This window comes from Danio rerio, chromosome 11, assembly GCF_049306965.1.
Source record: "Danio rerio strain Tuebingen ecotype United States chromosome 11, GRCz12tu, whole genome shotgun sequence".
In the NCBI taxonomy this organism is placed as follows: Eukaryota; Metazoa; Chordata; class Actinopteri; order Cypriniformes; family Danionidae; genus Danio; species Danio rerio.
Genome location: NC_133186.1, coordinates 4,199,330 through 4,213,900, shown reverse-complemented (window position 1 = coordinate 4,213,900; position 14,571 = coordinate 4,199,330). Strand labels below are relative to the sequence as shown.

Below are 14,571 nucleotides of genomic sequence, written 5' to 3'. Positions count from 1 at the left end.
AACAGTATGCAGGCACTGCCAGACTGTGGTGAAATATAAGTCGGGGAATACGACTAAAAACAGTCATGGGGACTGCAGAACACAGCACACTTGTTAGATTGATTCAGACATCGTACCGCAAAGAGACCTCTATCTCACTCATGGTTTGTCCTCTCAAGTGGTGGAAAGACAATGCAAAACGTTACCCACTGCTGTCAACCTTGGCTAAATCATATCTCTCTGTCCCAGAAACTTCAGTCCCAAATGAGAGGGTTTTTTTTCTGTTGCATGCCCAGAGATCCCAGCTTTTACCAGATTATAGTTATATGATAATTTTCCTTAAAAAACCCATCTCTATCTAAGTGAGTGAGTGATTAATCTTGCACCTAACAAATATCCTCATTTAAAAAAAAACCTAATAATAAAACTAATAAAAACTAAACTAAAACTAAATAATTTCAAAATATAGAAACTAATAAATCTGCCTCTAAGGGTGCTTTCACACCTGTGAATCGATTCAGTTGTTCCGAAACAGAGATTACAATTGTTACATTGTTGCTCTTTGCTCTTGGAGCGGTTCGCTTTCACACTGCAAAGTTTCTAATCGGACCAAAAGAGCTAAAACAAGTCACGTGCGAGTAAACTCTCCTCACATTAGTCAGAGTGTCAGGGTTTATTTTGCAGCGTCCCGCTCAGCTGTCAGGAGAGGTGGTGGTTTGGTGGTGATTGACAGGGTGCGCGCGCGTGACGTGTCTGAGGAGAGACGCGGCGGGGAGGGGTGAGAAGGGTGCGCGACGATGCCTATTTGAGGACTGGGAGAGAGACGCGAGATTACCGGGAGATCATCACTCGTTTGCGGGCATCCGGAGACTCGCTAAACTTCCCGCCCTACTCATAATTCTCTCTTCATATAGCCTATTACATATCCATAAAACACTGTGATATAACCGCGCTAGGATCGTTTGCTTTCTCACTGCAATTGAACCGCTCCAGGGTTCAATCGAGCCGAGACCACCTCATTCAAGCGATCTCGGAGCGATTACTTTGGCGCGGAACAGAACGCGATTGCCCTGTTCACATATGCCAATCGAACCGCGCTAACTGGACAAATGAGACACGTTCCGAAACAAAAGTGTAGGTGTGAAAGCACCCTAAAACTAATTTAAAAAAAAACAGAATTTGAAAACAAAAAGTCAAAACGAAATAAAAAGTAAAACTAATTAAAAATCCAAAACCATTATAACCTTGCAATAAACCTTATGAAATCAACTTAAGGAATCTTTATATCATACCCGAATCAGATATATCATCCCAATAAGGTGAATCAAACTCGTATTCGGCCCTCAGGATCTGCTCAAAGAGCTTGGCATCATTCTCATCGTAAAAGGGGGGATAGCCACATAATCTGAGAAAAGACAGACAGACGGTGTGATGGACACAATTCAGCTCAGCTATGGTGTAATTAGAGAATTTCATATAATTTTAACGAGAATATTATAGAGAAATGAGAGAATGAAAATGTAAAAGCGGCACTCACAGGATGTAAGCGATGACCCCGATTGACCAGCAGTCCACCGCTTTACTGTACGGCTTCTGCGCCAAGACCTCAGGAGCTGAAGAACAGAACAAACTTGATCAATCCTGGAGAGTTCCTGGAGAGCCACCTTCCTGCAGATTTCAGTTGCTACCCATAGTCAAAACTTCCTTAAATTAAACAGTTCCAAAACTGAGGTCTTATTAATTGGCACCCCTACTAAGGTTAGCCAGCATAAGGATTTTACACTTTCGGTTGATAATGTTCAACTGTCTCCTTCTACCCAGGTGTGTAATCTTGGGGTGCTCCTTGATGCACAGCTCAGCTTATTCATGCCTTCATCACCTCACGTCTTGATTTTTGTTTTGTTTTCTTTACCTGCAAGTTCTCTCAGAAGCATACAATATATACAAAATTCCGCTGCAACACTTACACTGGCTTCCTGTTAAATCACGGATTGATTTGAAGACCTTGATTTTAACTTTCAAAGCAGTGCATGGGTTTAGCACCCAGTTACATTTGCGACCTGGTGACCCTCGCCACCCTAGCCCGCAGTCTTCGTTCTGCATCGGGACTTACATTGCATCAGCCACGGTGTAAACTCAAGACCATGGGTGGGAGGGCTTTTTCACACAGTGCGCCTAAGCTTTGGATTGAACTCCCCATCAGCATTCAGAATTCTCTCTGGACTGTTTTAAGAAACTTCTTAAGACTCACCTTTTTAGCATTGCTTTTAATTTAGGATGATCATTTGGGTCCCACTTTATATTAAGTGGCCTTAACTAATATGTACTTACATAGGACTTAATAGTTTGTTACAATGTACTTATTGTGTAAATACATGTATTTACTGTGTACTTATGCTTGATTAAGTAGATGTATGTATTTACATCTGTAATTAACTTTTGTAATTACATTTGTAAATACACTGTTGACCATCCCTTACACCTTAACCCACCCTTAAACCTACCCATGCCACCAAACCTGTCCATAACCCAACCTCTATCCCAATTCAAAAGCACCACAAGTGTTCTCAAATACATTATAAACACAGTAAGTACATTGTATTTATTTTTTGATGTAAGTACATAGTAGTTAAGGACACTTAATATAAAGTGGGACCATCATTTGTTTAACTTTTATTTCTATCTTATGGTTCATGTTTTTATTGTTTTATTGCATCTTTTTTTGTTGTGCTGTTTTGCTGGCATTGTGTTTTAGTGTTTTGCCTGTAGCGCTTTGAGTAAAAAAAAAGCACATTACAAAAAAATGTATTATTATTATTATTATTACCCATATCAAACACACCAGAGCCAATTAATCAGGACCTAAACATCACGTGATAATTACAGGCAGGTGTGTTTGATATGGGTTGCAAACTGAAATCTGCAGGAAGGTGGCTCTCCAGGAACAGGCTTGGCCACCCCTGATTTTAGCCCTTTCTAGAAAGTATTGACCTTATTCTTTAATGTGGAAGAGCGTTTTTTTTTTTTTTGTGCGTGATTGACTTAGAACTTCCGATTGAATTGCCTATGGGAGAAATGACTAAATGACTAGAAATGATAAATGGGGGAGAAAAAACTATGTTTATAATAATACATAAAAAGAAGAATAAGAAAATAATAAAACAAGCTGCTTTTAAAATCTAGAAACCAATGGAAGTGAATGAGAGCAGAAGTGTCGAGCCAAAAAGATTCCAATGCAACAGCTTTTATGAGAAGAATAAGGTATAGTTAATAGTACGGTTGGATTACTGCTCCAGTATGTTAGTTGTGCTCATATTTATGATTATGTTTATATATCTATGAGACAGGACATTGCATTTCACTGTATATCCAAAACATGTAGCGGAATAAAAATAAAGCTGAACTTGACTTGAAAATCATCAAAACAGGTCTCATAATGGGACAATATAAGAAAACTGGTTGTTGATGCGCTTCTAAAAATGTTACTGCATGCTCTTCTGCAACCAGTCATCTCTGTATAGCAAGCGAAAATACTTCAACCTAAGTTTCACTTTCCTTTTCTGTATAAATAGCCTACACCTCTTTAACACACATACAAGATATTCTGTAGAACTGAGTGCCCACAGAACCAGCTGAAACCAGCCATTACTAAAGATAAAGTTGCACACATGAACACATTTAAGAGATAAGGAGAGGGCAAGGGTGCATGGGTAAACAGCTCCTTAAAACAGAGTTTATCTGAAATAGACATGTCACGATATTCAACAGTATTATTGTAGTATAGTATAATAGTATATTCAATATCCAACAGTAACATATGCTGCGACAGAGAACATGCGTGAAATTGTTATCATAGATATTTCTAAATATATTCAATAATTATTTAATATTTAAAGATTTAGGGCTCTATTTTGAGGATCCATGAGGAAAGCGCAGGGCGCAAAAGCATTAAGGGGGGTGTCAGAATCTACTTTTGCTATTTTAAGGACGGAAAATCCGCTTTGAGCCATGGCGCATGGTGTAACAGGGTTGAGCTTATTCTTTTAATGAGTTATAGGTGTGTTTTGAGAATGAACCAATCAGAGTCTCATCTCCCATTCCCTTTAAGAGTCAGTTGAGTCGCACCATAGCGCATCTGCTATTTACATAGCGGACTTTGTAAGTGTAAAAACTGAGCGTTTCACTAATAAGAAAACAATTAACCAGAGCATCTGCAGGCGAGAATGAGAGAATGAGCCTCCTCATACTTTACTTTCACTTTCACTCTCGTGGACAGCCTATACATAATTAATTTTGTTTGTTAAGCACAAAGATTTGTGTCAAAACTATTTCTAAATTCAGTTCTAATTTCCAGGATACGAATAAATGAACAATAATAACGAAGTGTGGTAAAAAAACTGAGTTATATCCAAGCACACATGCTGTGCCCCATATGGTCTAAAACCTGACAGGTGGACAAATCTAAGCTTGTTTTTAATAAAACAAATATAAATATGCATATAATAAATGATACTACTACTAACATTATACAAAAGCAAATTGTCATGAATAAACTGAAAAAAGCCCCCCGAGATGAAGAAGGCATCTAGATATAATCCATATTTATTATTTTATGTTAATTACATATTTATAAACCATTTATTTTCTAACATAAACATTTTCACAAGGTTTCAATTGTTATTAATAAAACTAAACTGACCTTTTATTTTGCATAAATAATGGTGTGAAAAAGTGTTTCCCCCTTACTGATTTCCTATTGTTTTGCATCAAACTAATTTAAATATTAGCCAAAGATTACAAGCACATCATGCCGTTTTTAAATGAAGGCTTGTATTATTAGGAAGGAGAAAAACACAAAACTACATAGCCCTGTGTGAAAAAGGTCAACGGGACAAAGAAGCACAGCAAGACTTTGGAGTGGCCTAGTCAAAGTCCTGACCTGAATCCAATTGAGATGATGTGGAGTGACCATAAAAAAAAAAACAATGTGGCTGAAGCACAATAATTCTGCAAAGATGAGAGGGTCAAAATCCTCCACAGCACTGTAACACACTGATGGCAAGTTTTTAGGGGGCAAACACTTTTTTCTCACAGGGCTATGCAGTTTTGTATTTTGTTTTCCCTTAATAATAAAAGCCATCTTTTGAAAACTGCATGATGATACTTGTGTTATCTTTGACTAATATTTACATTTGTTTGATGATCTGATGCATTAAAGTATGACAAACATGCAGACAAAAATAATAAGGGGGGAGGAATACTTTTTCACACCACTGTATCGTATAACATTAATAAAAAAAACTATTTTTTAAATTATATTACATTGCAGATGCTGTAAAAAGAACTTGAAAAACAGTCACATCAACCTTGTAGTCACAGAACATTGTATATATTCAGAAGAAAATCAGGTCGGATCCTCATGCCTTACCTACATATCCTGGAGTGCCACACGCCGTGCTCATCACACTGCCCGAACCCTCAATCTTTGACAGGCCAAAATCACTGATCATGATCTTGGATTCTTCATCCATACTGTAATACAGCAGGTTCTCCGGCTGCATCAGAAACAACACATGACTGCAACTACTTGAACATTTACAAACTTGTTAACAAAGAGGTTGCTGTCAATTTGGAAGGAGATTTGCTGTCAAAACCAAAGTACTTCAGAAGACCAGCACAATCGCATGAGGCAGTATTCAGAAGATGATAATGTGTAACACGCAAGTTATTGAGTCTTACAGTAGTTATGTCAATTTGACGCCAGAATGGATGAATGTTGTGAATTAACCATCTTTAAATTAATCTTTAACAGGCAGTTGTTGTTGAATTTGATTAGTGACTCCAAAAATGAAAACATTTTTGAACATGAATTTGATGTTTCCCGCATTCAAACAGAATGCATAACACCAAAGCCTATTGAAGGCAAGACTCAAATGATTAGCCTAAAAAGCTTAATGGCTACTGCTAATGTGGCCTTTATGGCAGTACGCAATGATGGAGGCTAAAAGCCGACATTTGATTGGCTAAGACATGCTTCACATGGGCGACGCAGTGGCGCAGTGGGGATTGCTGTCACCACACAGCAAGAAGGTCGCTGGTTCGATCCTCGGCACAGTTGGCGTTTCTTTGTGGAGTTTGCATGTTCTCCCTGCGTTCGCGTGGGTTTCCTCCGGGTGCTCCGGTTTCCCCCACAGTCCAAAGACATGCGGTACAGGTGAATTGGGTAGGCTAAATTGTCCGTAGTGTATGAGTGTGTGTGTGAATGTGTGTGTGGCTGGAAGGGCATCCACTGCGTAAAAATGTGCTGGATATGTTGGCGGTTCATTCCGCTGTGGCGACCCCGGATTAATGAAGGGACTAAGCTGACAAGAAAATGAATGAATGAATGAATGCTTCACATGACCAAGCTAGCATTACGGGTTTTTCAACCGTAAGAAATACAGGCAATTCCATCTCCACCATACCAAGAAAACCTCTGATAATTCTGCCCGAGAGCTGTTTCAAAGATGGCCGCCGAGTGAAATGACTTGCGTTAAAGGGACTTTGATGGTAATTAGGGATAGTTATCTACTCTCATGTTCTATATGAGGACCAGGATCCAATGTGAATGAGCGAATCACTAAGCCACAACACTGACCCAGATATGAACTGCAGTAAAACTCTTCACCTTGACTTTGAATGTTTAAAAGTGGAACTGGAGCCATCGATTGATCCATTTACCTAGAACTACTTTCCTGGTCTTCAGGGACTACAAACCCAACTATTAATATCAAAAGCACAAAATCAAGGACTTCTAAATGAAATGATTCAAGCTCTGTGGATATGAAGAGAAGATTCCAAACTGCCAGAGCTGTTTCTTTGGTTGCAAACAACTTCTTTAACCCTTTGAGTGTCCTTATTGAAATCTTTTTTACTGTGATCATTTTGGCTGTACATTTGAACTCTTTTCAGCTCCAGCTGTCTGACTGATGTTTTTTCAACACAATTTATATCATGTTAGTTTTAATAACTAATTTATACTAAAGAGTTACATTGTGTTTGCTCTGACGGCAGTACATAATATTGTATTACTTATTTTTCAAGAGACTAGTATTCAGCCTGAAGTGCCATTTAAATTTTTTTCTGCCCATGGGGTCAGGGTGACCCGATGGATGTTTCCTATTTTTTATACAAGTGACCTTGATTTCTTTTCGGTTGTATCGAGTGGTTATTTAAGTTACTGTTGCTTTTCTATCAGCTGAAACCAGTCTGGCCATTCTCCTCTGACCTCAACAAGGCATTTGCGCCCACAGAACTGCCGCTCACTGGATGTTTCCACCTCTTCAGACTTTTCTCTGTAAACCCTAGAGATGGTTGTGCGTGAAAATCCCAGCAGATCAGCAATTTCTGAAATACTCAGACCAGCCTGTCTGGCATCCCTGCTGAAAAATCCAGCCTAAACAAGCCTAGGCTGCTTGGCTGGTTTTAGCTGGTCGACCTGGATGGTTTTGGAGGGGTTTTGGCCACTTCCAGGCTGGTTTCCAGCCATTTCCAGCCTGGTCTTAGCTGGTCAGGCTGGGAGATGACCAGCTAAAACCAGCTTGACCAGCCTAGCCAAGCTGGGAGTCCAGCCAAAACCAGCTATATCCAGCTTAAACCAGGCTGGTCAAGCTGGTTTTAGCTGGATTTGGCTGGTCATTTTCCAGCCTGACCAGCTAAGACCAGGCTGGAAATAGCTGGAAACTAGCCTGGAAGTGGCCAAAACCCCTCTAAAACCAGCCTGGTCGACCAGCTAAAACCAGCCAACCAGCCTAGGCTGGTTTAAGCTGGATTTTTCAGCAGGGATCAACAACCATGCCACGTTCAAAGTCACTTAAATCCCCTTTCTTCCCCATTCTGATGCTCGGTTTGAACTGCAGCAGATCGCCTTGACCATGTCTACATGCCTAAATGCATTGAGTTGCTGCCATGTGATTGGCTGATTAGAAATTTGTGTTAACGAGCAGTTGGACAGGTGTACCTAATAAAGTGGCCGGTGAGTGTATATATAAAATTAAACACTGCTTTTTTTTTTCCAGCCAAGCTAAAATAAATACGAGTATATCCAGAAGAAAAAACATATATAGTAAGAAAATACTGTGAAAATGTCCTTCATATCACAATATCTGAAAAAGAATGAGCTCGTCATTTTGCGTTCAACTGTGCGTGTACGTTTTTTTTAAATAACCCGGGTCTCACCTTCAGGTCTCTGTGCACAATGCCCATGTCATGCAGGTATTTGACGGCGTCCAGGATCTGCTGGATGAGCTTACTGGCATCTTTCTCAGTGTAAAATCCTTTTTCCACAATCCTGTCGAAGAGTTCGCCGCCAGACACTCTGCCAATGGAAAAACAAAAACAGAGAGAGATGCTGGAAAAAGCTGTTCATGCTTTATGTGTCTTTCACACACACCAACGCACAGGCTTCAATCTCTCTTGTTTTCTTACTGTCGACAGACCGCCACACAGCAGGATCACAGCACAAGCACATGGTGATGCAGTACCACATCACCACCACCAAGCAGAGCTCTAACACGAGTTATTACTGGAAAGACTCGCTCTCTCAAAATTTATGATCTGGTTGTGGTTTGGTAAGCCTCAAAATAACTGGCTTCAGTTCTGTAGTAGGGAGATGATTTCATTCCACGGAAGCTTAAATGTTTATGATTGCTGTCACACATTAAAAAAGAAAATACCATGGTGGTGATATCAGATCCTGGCAAGATCCTGTTATCGTGTTTGAAGTACTGTGGAATTCCATGTACATTTTTATAGTAGGCCTATATGATTATCATAATTAGAGTCATACAGGTATGAAGCAATGCTATGAGATACAATCACCATGAAGTTTTATAGAGGGGACTTTTGTATTGTATTTGATTTTATTTTTTTAAGAGCGATGTGAGCCCGAGTGCGAGGTCCCTATCATCGCTTCTTGCAGCTTTAATTGTATTTGTTTTGGTTTGTTCTTGTTTTTACTTTCGTGAATGGAGATTTGGGTTTTTAAAAATGTTATTAGAAATAATTAATCAGCTACACTAAATTAAAGGAACAGCTCTTCTAACAACTCTTCCTAAAACAACAAATTTTTTCTGTACTGCATTTGTTCTTGTTTTCATTTTCTTGAAGGGAGATTTGTTTTTGTTTTTTAGAAAGGTTTTAGAAATAATTAATGAAATAAAATAAATGAATTGAATTGAAGTTAAAACAAATATTTGGAGGAACAGCTCTTCTAACATTCCTAAAACAACTCTTTTTTTTTTTTTTACTTTTCTGTCTTTTTTGTACTCTATTTGGGTTTGTTTGTTTGTTTGTTTGTTTGTTTGTTTGTTTTTTTGTTGTTTTTTTGTTATTTTTTGTAAAGGGTTATTTGGGTTTTTAGAAATGTTATTAGGAATAACTCATGGAATAAAATCAATTAATTGAATTAAATGAAATTTCAAACAAATATTAAAAGGAATAACTCTTCCACCATTCACCACTAAAACACCACTTTTTCGGTCTTTTTTGTATTGTATTTGTTTTTATTTTTGTGTAGGGAGATGTTTTTTTTTTTTAGAAATGTTATTAAAATGATTGATAAAATAAAATCAATTCATTAAATAGAATTGCGAAGCAGTGGCGCAGTAGGTTGTGCTGTTGCGTCACAGCAAGAAGGTCGCTGGGTCGCTGGTTCAAGTCTCGGCTCAGTTGGCGTTTTATGTGTGGAGTTTGCATGTTCTCCCTGCGTTCGCGTGGGTTTCCTCCGGGTGCTTCGGTTTCCCCCACAGTCCAAAGACATGCGGTACAGGTGAATTGGGTAGGCTAAATTGTCCGTAGTGCGTGTGTGTGTGTGTGTGTGGTGTATGTTTCCCAGAGATGGGTTGCGGCTGGAAGGGCATCCGCTGCATACAAACTTGCTGGATAAGTTGGCGGTTCATTCTGCTGTGGCAACCCCAGATTAATAAAAGGACTAAGCCGACAAGAAAATGAATGAATGAATGAATAGAATTTAAAACATAAATTAAAAGAGCTCTTAGGAAAAGATTTTCATTTTGTGAAGGGTGATTTGTTGTTGTTTTTTTGGAAATGTTTGGAATTAATTATTGATATAAAATAAATGTATTGAGTAAAATTTAAAACAAATATTTAAAGGAAGAACTATTCTGCAACACTGGATTATGTTAGACCAGCTCAAAATATTTGAGCTCATTTAACATGAATTATACATGAAGTTCATTAAGAACATTAATTTAAGTTAAACAGAAATAATTAGATCATGTTCCATCAACATCACCCGTTCATCATGTACACAAATACTTTACGCTTTTCCAACACCATCCAGTGTTGTTAAGATAATGTGGTGTAATCACTTGGAATCACACTTGATTAAGCAGTCAGCAGAAACCCTCTGATTGACATTCTCCTTTATGTGTGCCATCAAAGGCGGAAAGCTCCGCCCATTAGTGACAATCTCTCCCTCATTAACATAAACAGCCCTGAGTGAGAAGCAGCCATCGGCTATTAGAGTTTTAAATCTGTCACTATGCTGACACATAGGCATTGATATCTCCGCCCTCTTTTGAAAAGAGCACAATCTCATTTGAATTTAAAGCAACAGTCACCAAAATGGTACATTTTGGATCAAAACTTAAAAACAGCAGTTGTAGAAAGTTATAAAACACTATTTGTGTGGTATTTTGAGCTGAAACTTCACGCACACACTCTAGGGGCATCAGAGACTTATTTAACATTTTGTAAAATGAGCGTAATAGGACCCCTTTAAACTCCATACTGTGCTTACAGTCAAGCAGCGACTCTGTTTTGTCTGTTCATGTCTGTGTAGGATAAAGGGAACGCTGAGGGTGGGGTTTCATAGTCTGCGGTATTTCAAGCATCAAGACTGTGGGTGCTAATACACGCACACACATACACGCACACACATACACGCACACACACCGATTTAATCTCTGGCTGAGTTGAAAGCCTTGGCAAGCCTGGTGTCCTGCTGTCTACATGCAGAGCTGCCATCACCCGGAAAATACCACAATGAACATCTCTGTCGCTTCCTCTTCTGTCATTCTGTCGCTCTTGATCTCTCTGTTAACACAGCTGCTGTGAAAAAGAGCCTGCGCTGGCTTTCTCTGCCCATCGTGTGTCGTGTGTGATTAGGGCTGAATGACTTTAGAAAATGATCTAACTGCAATATTTCTGACCAATATTGCAATGGTGATTTAAAGAGACAATCAAAATCTGGATATAAAGTCAGAAATATTAGACTCCTGAGTTATTCGTAGGCCCACACGGAATCTGCGCAGATTCCTGCAGATTTTTTGCCCATTATTGAGTCTATGTATTTACTTGTGTAAGTGTGTGTACATTTATATTTATTCAGTTTTTTAATTTCACTCATTTTATTGTCATATATTAATCATAATAATAAAAAGGGTGACGCGGTGGCGCAGTAGATAGTGCTGTCATCTCACTGTATCAACTCCAGATTAATAAAGTGACTAAGCTGAAAAGAAAATGAATGAATTTTAATAATATATATTTTTACCAAAATTCTCAGCAGAAATAGCAAAAAAATGTCTACAGATTCTGTCTGACCCTATTTATTAGCCCATTAGAATTTAAAATAACACAATTTGACACGCGAATTAAGCTAACTTGATGCACAAATGAAGCGAGTAAACTCCAAATGTTCATCTCAAATTAATAATAATAATAATATTAAAATGTGGCGACGCCGTGGCGCAGTAGGTAGTGCTGTCGCCTTACAACAAAAAGGTTGCTGGTTCGAGCCTCGGCTCAGTTGGCGTTTCTGTGTGGAGTTTGCATATACTCCCTGCGTTCGCGTGGGTTTCCTCCGGGTGCTTTTTTTTCTTCTTTTTAAAATATTTTCAGAGCAACAGAGCAAGGAAATTTTCACAGTATGTCTGATAATATTTTTTCTTCTGAAGAAAGTCTTATTTGTTTTATTTCGGCTAGAATAAAAGCAGTTTTTAATTTTTTAAACTTTAATTTTAGGACAAAATTATTAATTATTAACTAATAATTATTATTAATTATTAAAATTATTAGCCCCTTGAAGCTATATTTGTTCTCGATAATCTACAGAACAAACCATTGTTATACAATAACTTGCCTAATTACCCTAACCTGCCTAGGTAGCCTAATTAACCTAGTTAAGCCTTTAAATGTGACTTTAAGCTGTATAGAAGTGTCTTGAAAAATATCTAGTCAAATATTATTTACTGTCATCATGGCAAAGATAAAATAAATCAGTTATTAGAAATGAGTTATTAAAATTATTATGTTTAGAAATGTGTTGAAAAAATCTGCTCTCCATTAAACAGAAATTGGGTAAAAAATATACAAGCGGTCTAAAAATTCCGGGGGGCTAATAATTCTGACTTCAACTGTATACACACACACACACACACACACACACACACACACACACACACACACACACACACACACACACACACACACACACACACACACACACACACACACACATACAGTAATACATAAAAACTTTCTGTGTGCCGTTACTCACCTAGTCTATAAAGAGCTAAATCTCTCTCTGCTGACATTTCAGATGGCAGGTGTAAAAACGCAGGTGTGAGCACATTTTCCCAGATCTGCTCGGTGGGCTAATGTGCATGTGTGTGTGTGCGTTTGTTTAGCCTCTCCCTTGATTTCTCAGTGGAAAAGAGCACGGCGAGGCTCTCCGGCACATGAGTAATTAAAGAGGTTGACACTATGAGGGGGCGACCCACCAAGCCAAGCCATGCACTGTAGCTCTGTGGGACTTGTTAGATGGAAAGACACATGATAGCTCCTAGCATTGTGTGCTGCGTGCCTCCCGTGGCTTCGTTTGGTCTGAAGATATATGCCGTTTTTTATTTATTTTTAATGTACCAACCAGGAAGTTACTTATAAGGGTAATATTATATTGTAATCTTGTTTTAATTTCTTAATCTTAAAAAAAGTGTCATTTTTAAAAATAATTGTGCTATTTAGTGACTTTTTAGACATTCATTAGGTTACTTTTAGATTACTTTATATCTAGGCTGGACTTGCTTGTTTGTAACAATATAAAAATATTATTATAAAATATTATTATTATTCAGATGTAATAACCAGTGTTGCAGGAATTTACTTCTTTTAAAAAGTAACTAATTGTGCGACTTTGTTACTTTTTAAGTAAAGTAATTCATCAGGTTACTTTTGGATTACTTTTTATCTAGGCTGGACTTGCTTGTTTGTAATATAAAAACACTTCTATGTTTAGATTTACCAACCACAGGAAGTCACTTTTAAAAGTAATATATCGCAATCTTGTGATACTTCTTAAGAAGTAATTCAGTAATTGTGCTACTTAATTACTTTTTAAGTAAAGTAATTCATTATGTTACATTTGGATTACTTTTTTATTCGGGCTGAGCTTGCTTGTTTTAATATTATAAAATCACTTCCATGTTCAGATGTACCAGCCAGTGTTATGGAAATTACTTTTAAAATGAACATGTTGTAATCTTGCGTTAATTCTTTCTTTTTTAAAGTAACTAATTGTTCTACTAAGTTACTTTTTAAGTAAAGTAATTCATTAGGTTACTTTTAGATTATTTTATATCTAGGCTGGACTTGCTTGTTTGTAATATTATAAAAATATTATTATAAAAATATTATTATTTCCCTCTTCAGATGTAATAACCAGTGTTGCAGGAAGTTACTTTTTAGGGTGCTTTCACATCTACACTTTTGTTTCGGAACCTGTCTCGTTCGCCCAGTTAGCGCGGTTCGTTTGGCATATGTGAACCCACTAATCGCTCTCGGATCCGCACCAAATCAATCGCTCCGAGATCGCCTGAATGAGGTGGTCTCGGCTCGATTGAAACGAACTCTGGAGCGGATCGATTGCGGTGAGAAAGCAAAAAGTGACTTGTTTTAGCTCTTTTGGTCCGATTAGAATCTTTGCAGTGTGAAAGCGAACCGCTTCAAGAGCAAAGAGCAACAATGTAACAATTATAATCTCTGTTTCGGAACAACTGAATCGATTCCCAGGTGTGTAAGCACCCTAAGACTAATATACTGCACTCTTGCATTACTTCTTTAAAAAACTAATTGTGCTACTTTGTAAGTTTTTGAGTAATTAGTAATTCATTAGTTTACATTTAGATGACTTTTTTATCTGGGTTGGACATTCATTCATTCATTCATCCATTTTCTTGTCGGCTTAGTCCCTTTATTAATCCGGGTTCGCCACAGGGCAATGAACCGCCAACTTATCCAGCACGTTTTACGCGCCCTTCCAGCCCTTCCGCCCTTCCATCTCTGGGAAACATCCACACACACATTCATACACTACGGACAATTTAGCCTACCCAATTCACCTGTACCGCATGTCTTTGGACTGTGGGGGAAACCGGAGCACCCGGAGGAAACCCACGCGAAGGCAGGGAGAACATGCAAACTCCACACAGAAACGCCAACTGAGCCGAGGTTCGAACCAGCAACCTTCTTGCTGTGAGGCGACAGCACTACCTACTGCGCCACTGCCTTGCCTGGGTTGGACATGTTTGT

General features: G+C 38.3%; 1 protein-coding gene across 2 annotated transcripts in view; it reads right to left on the bottom strand.

Annotated features, from left to right (window-relative positions):
* camk1b (calcium/calmodulin-dependent protein kinase Ib) overlaps positions 1 to 14,571 on the bottom strand; it is a 104,738-nt gene that overhangs the window by 13,354 nt on the left and 76,813 nt on the right. For both annotated transcript variants that reach the window (XM_001333889.7, XM_021479696.3), the window contains 4 exons: positions 8,197 to 8,335; positions 5,408 to 5,534; positions 1,517 to 1,592; positions 1,272 to 1,384 (listed from right to left, as the gene is read on the bottom strand). In XM_001333889.7, the coding sequence (XP_001333925.1) occupies positions 1,272 to 1,384; positions 1,517 to 1,592; positions 5,408 to 5,534; positions 8,197 to 8,335 (455 nt within the window). The remainder of the gene's footprint in view (positions 1 to 1,271; positions 1,385 to 1,516; positions 1,593 to 5,407; positions 5,535 to 8,196; positions 8,336 to 14,571) is intronic.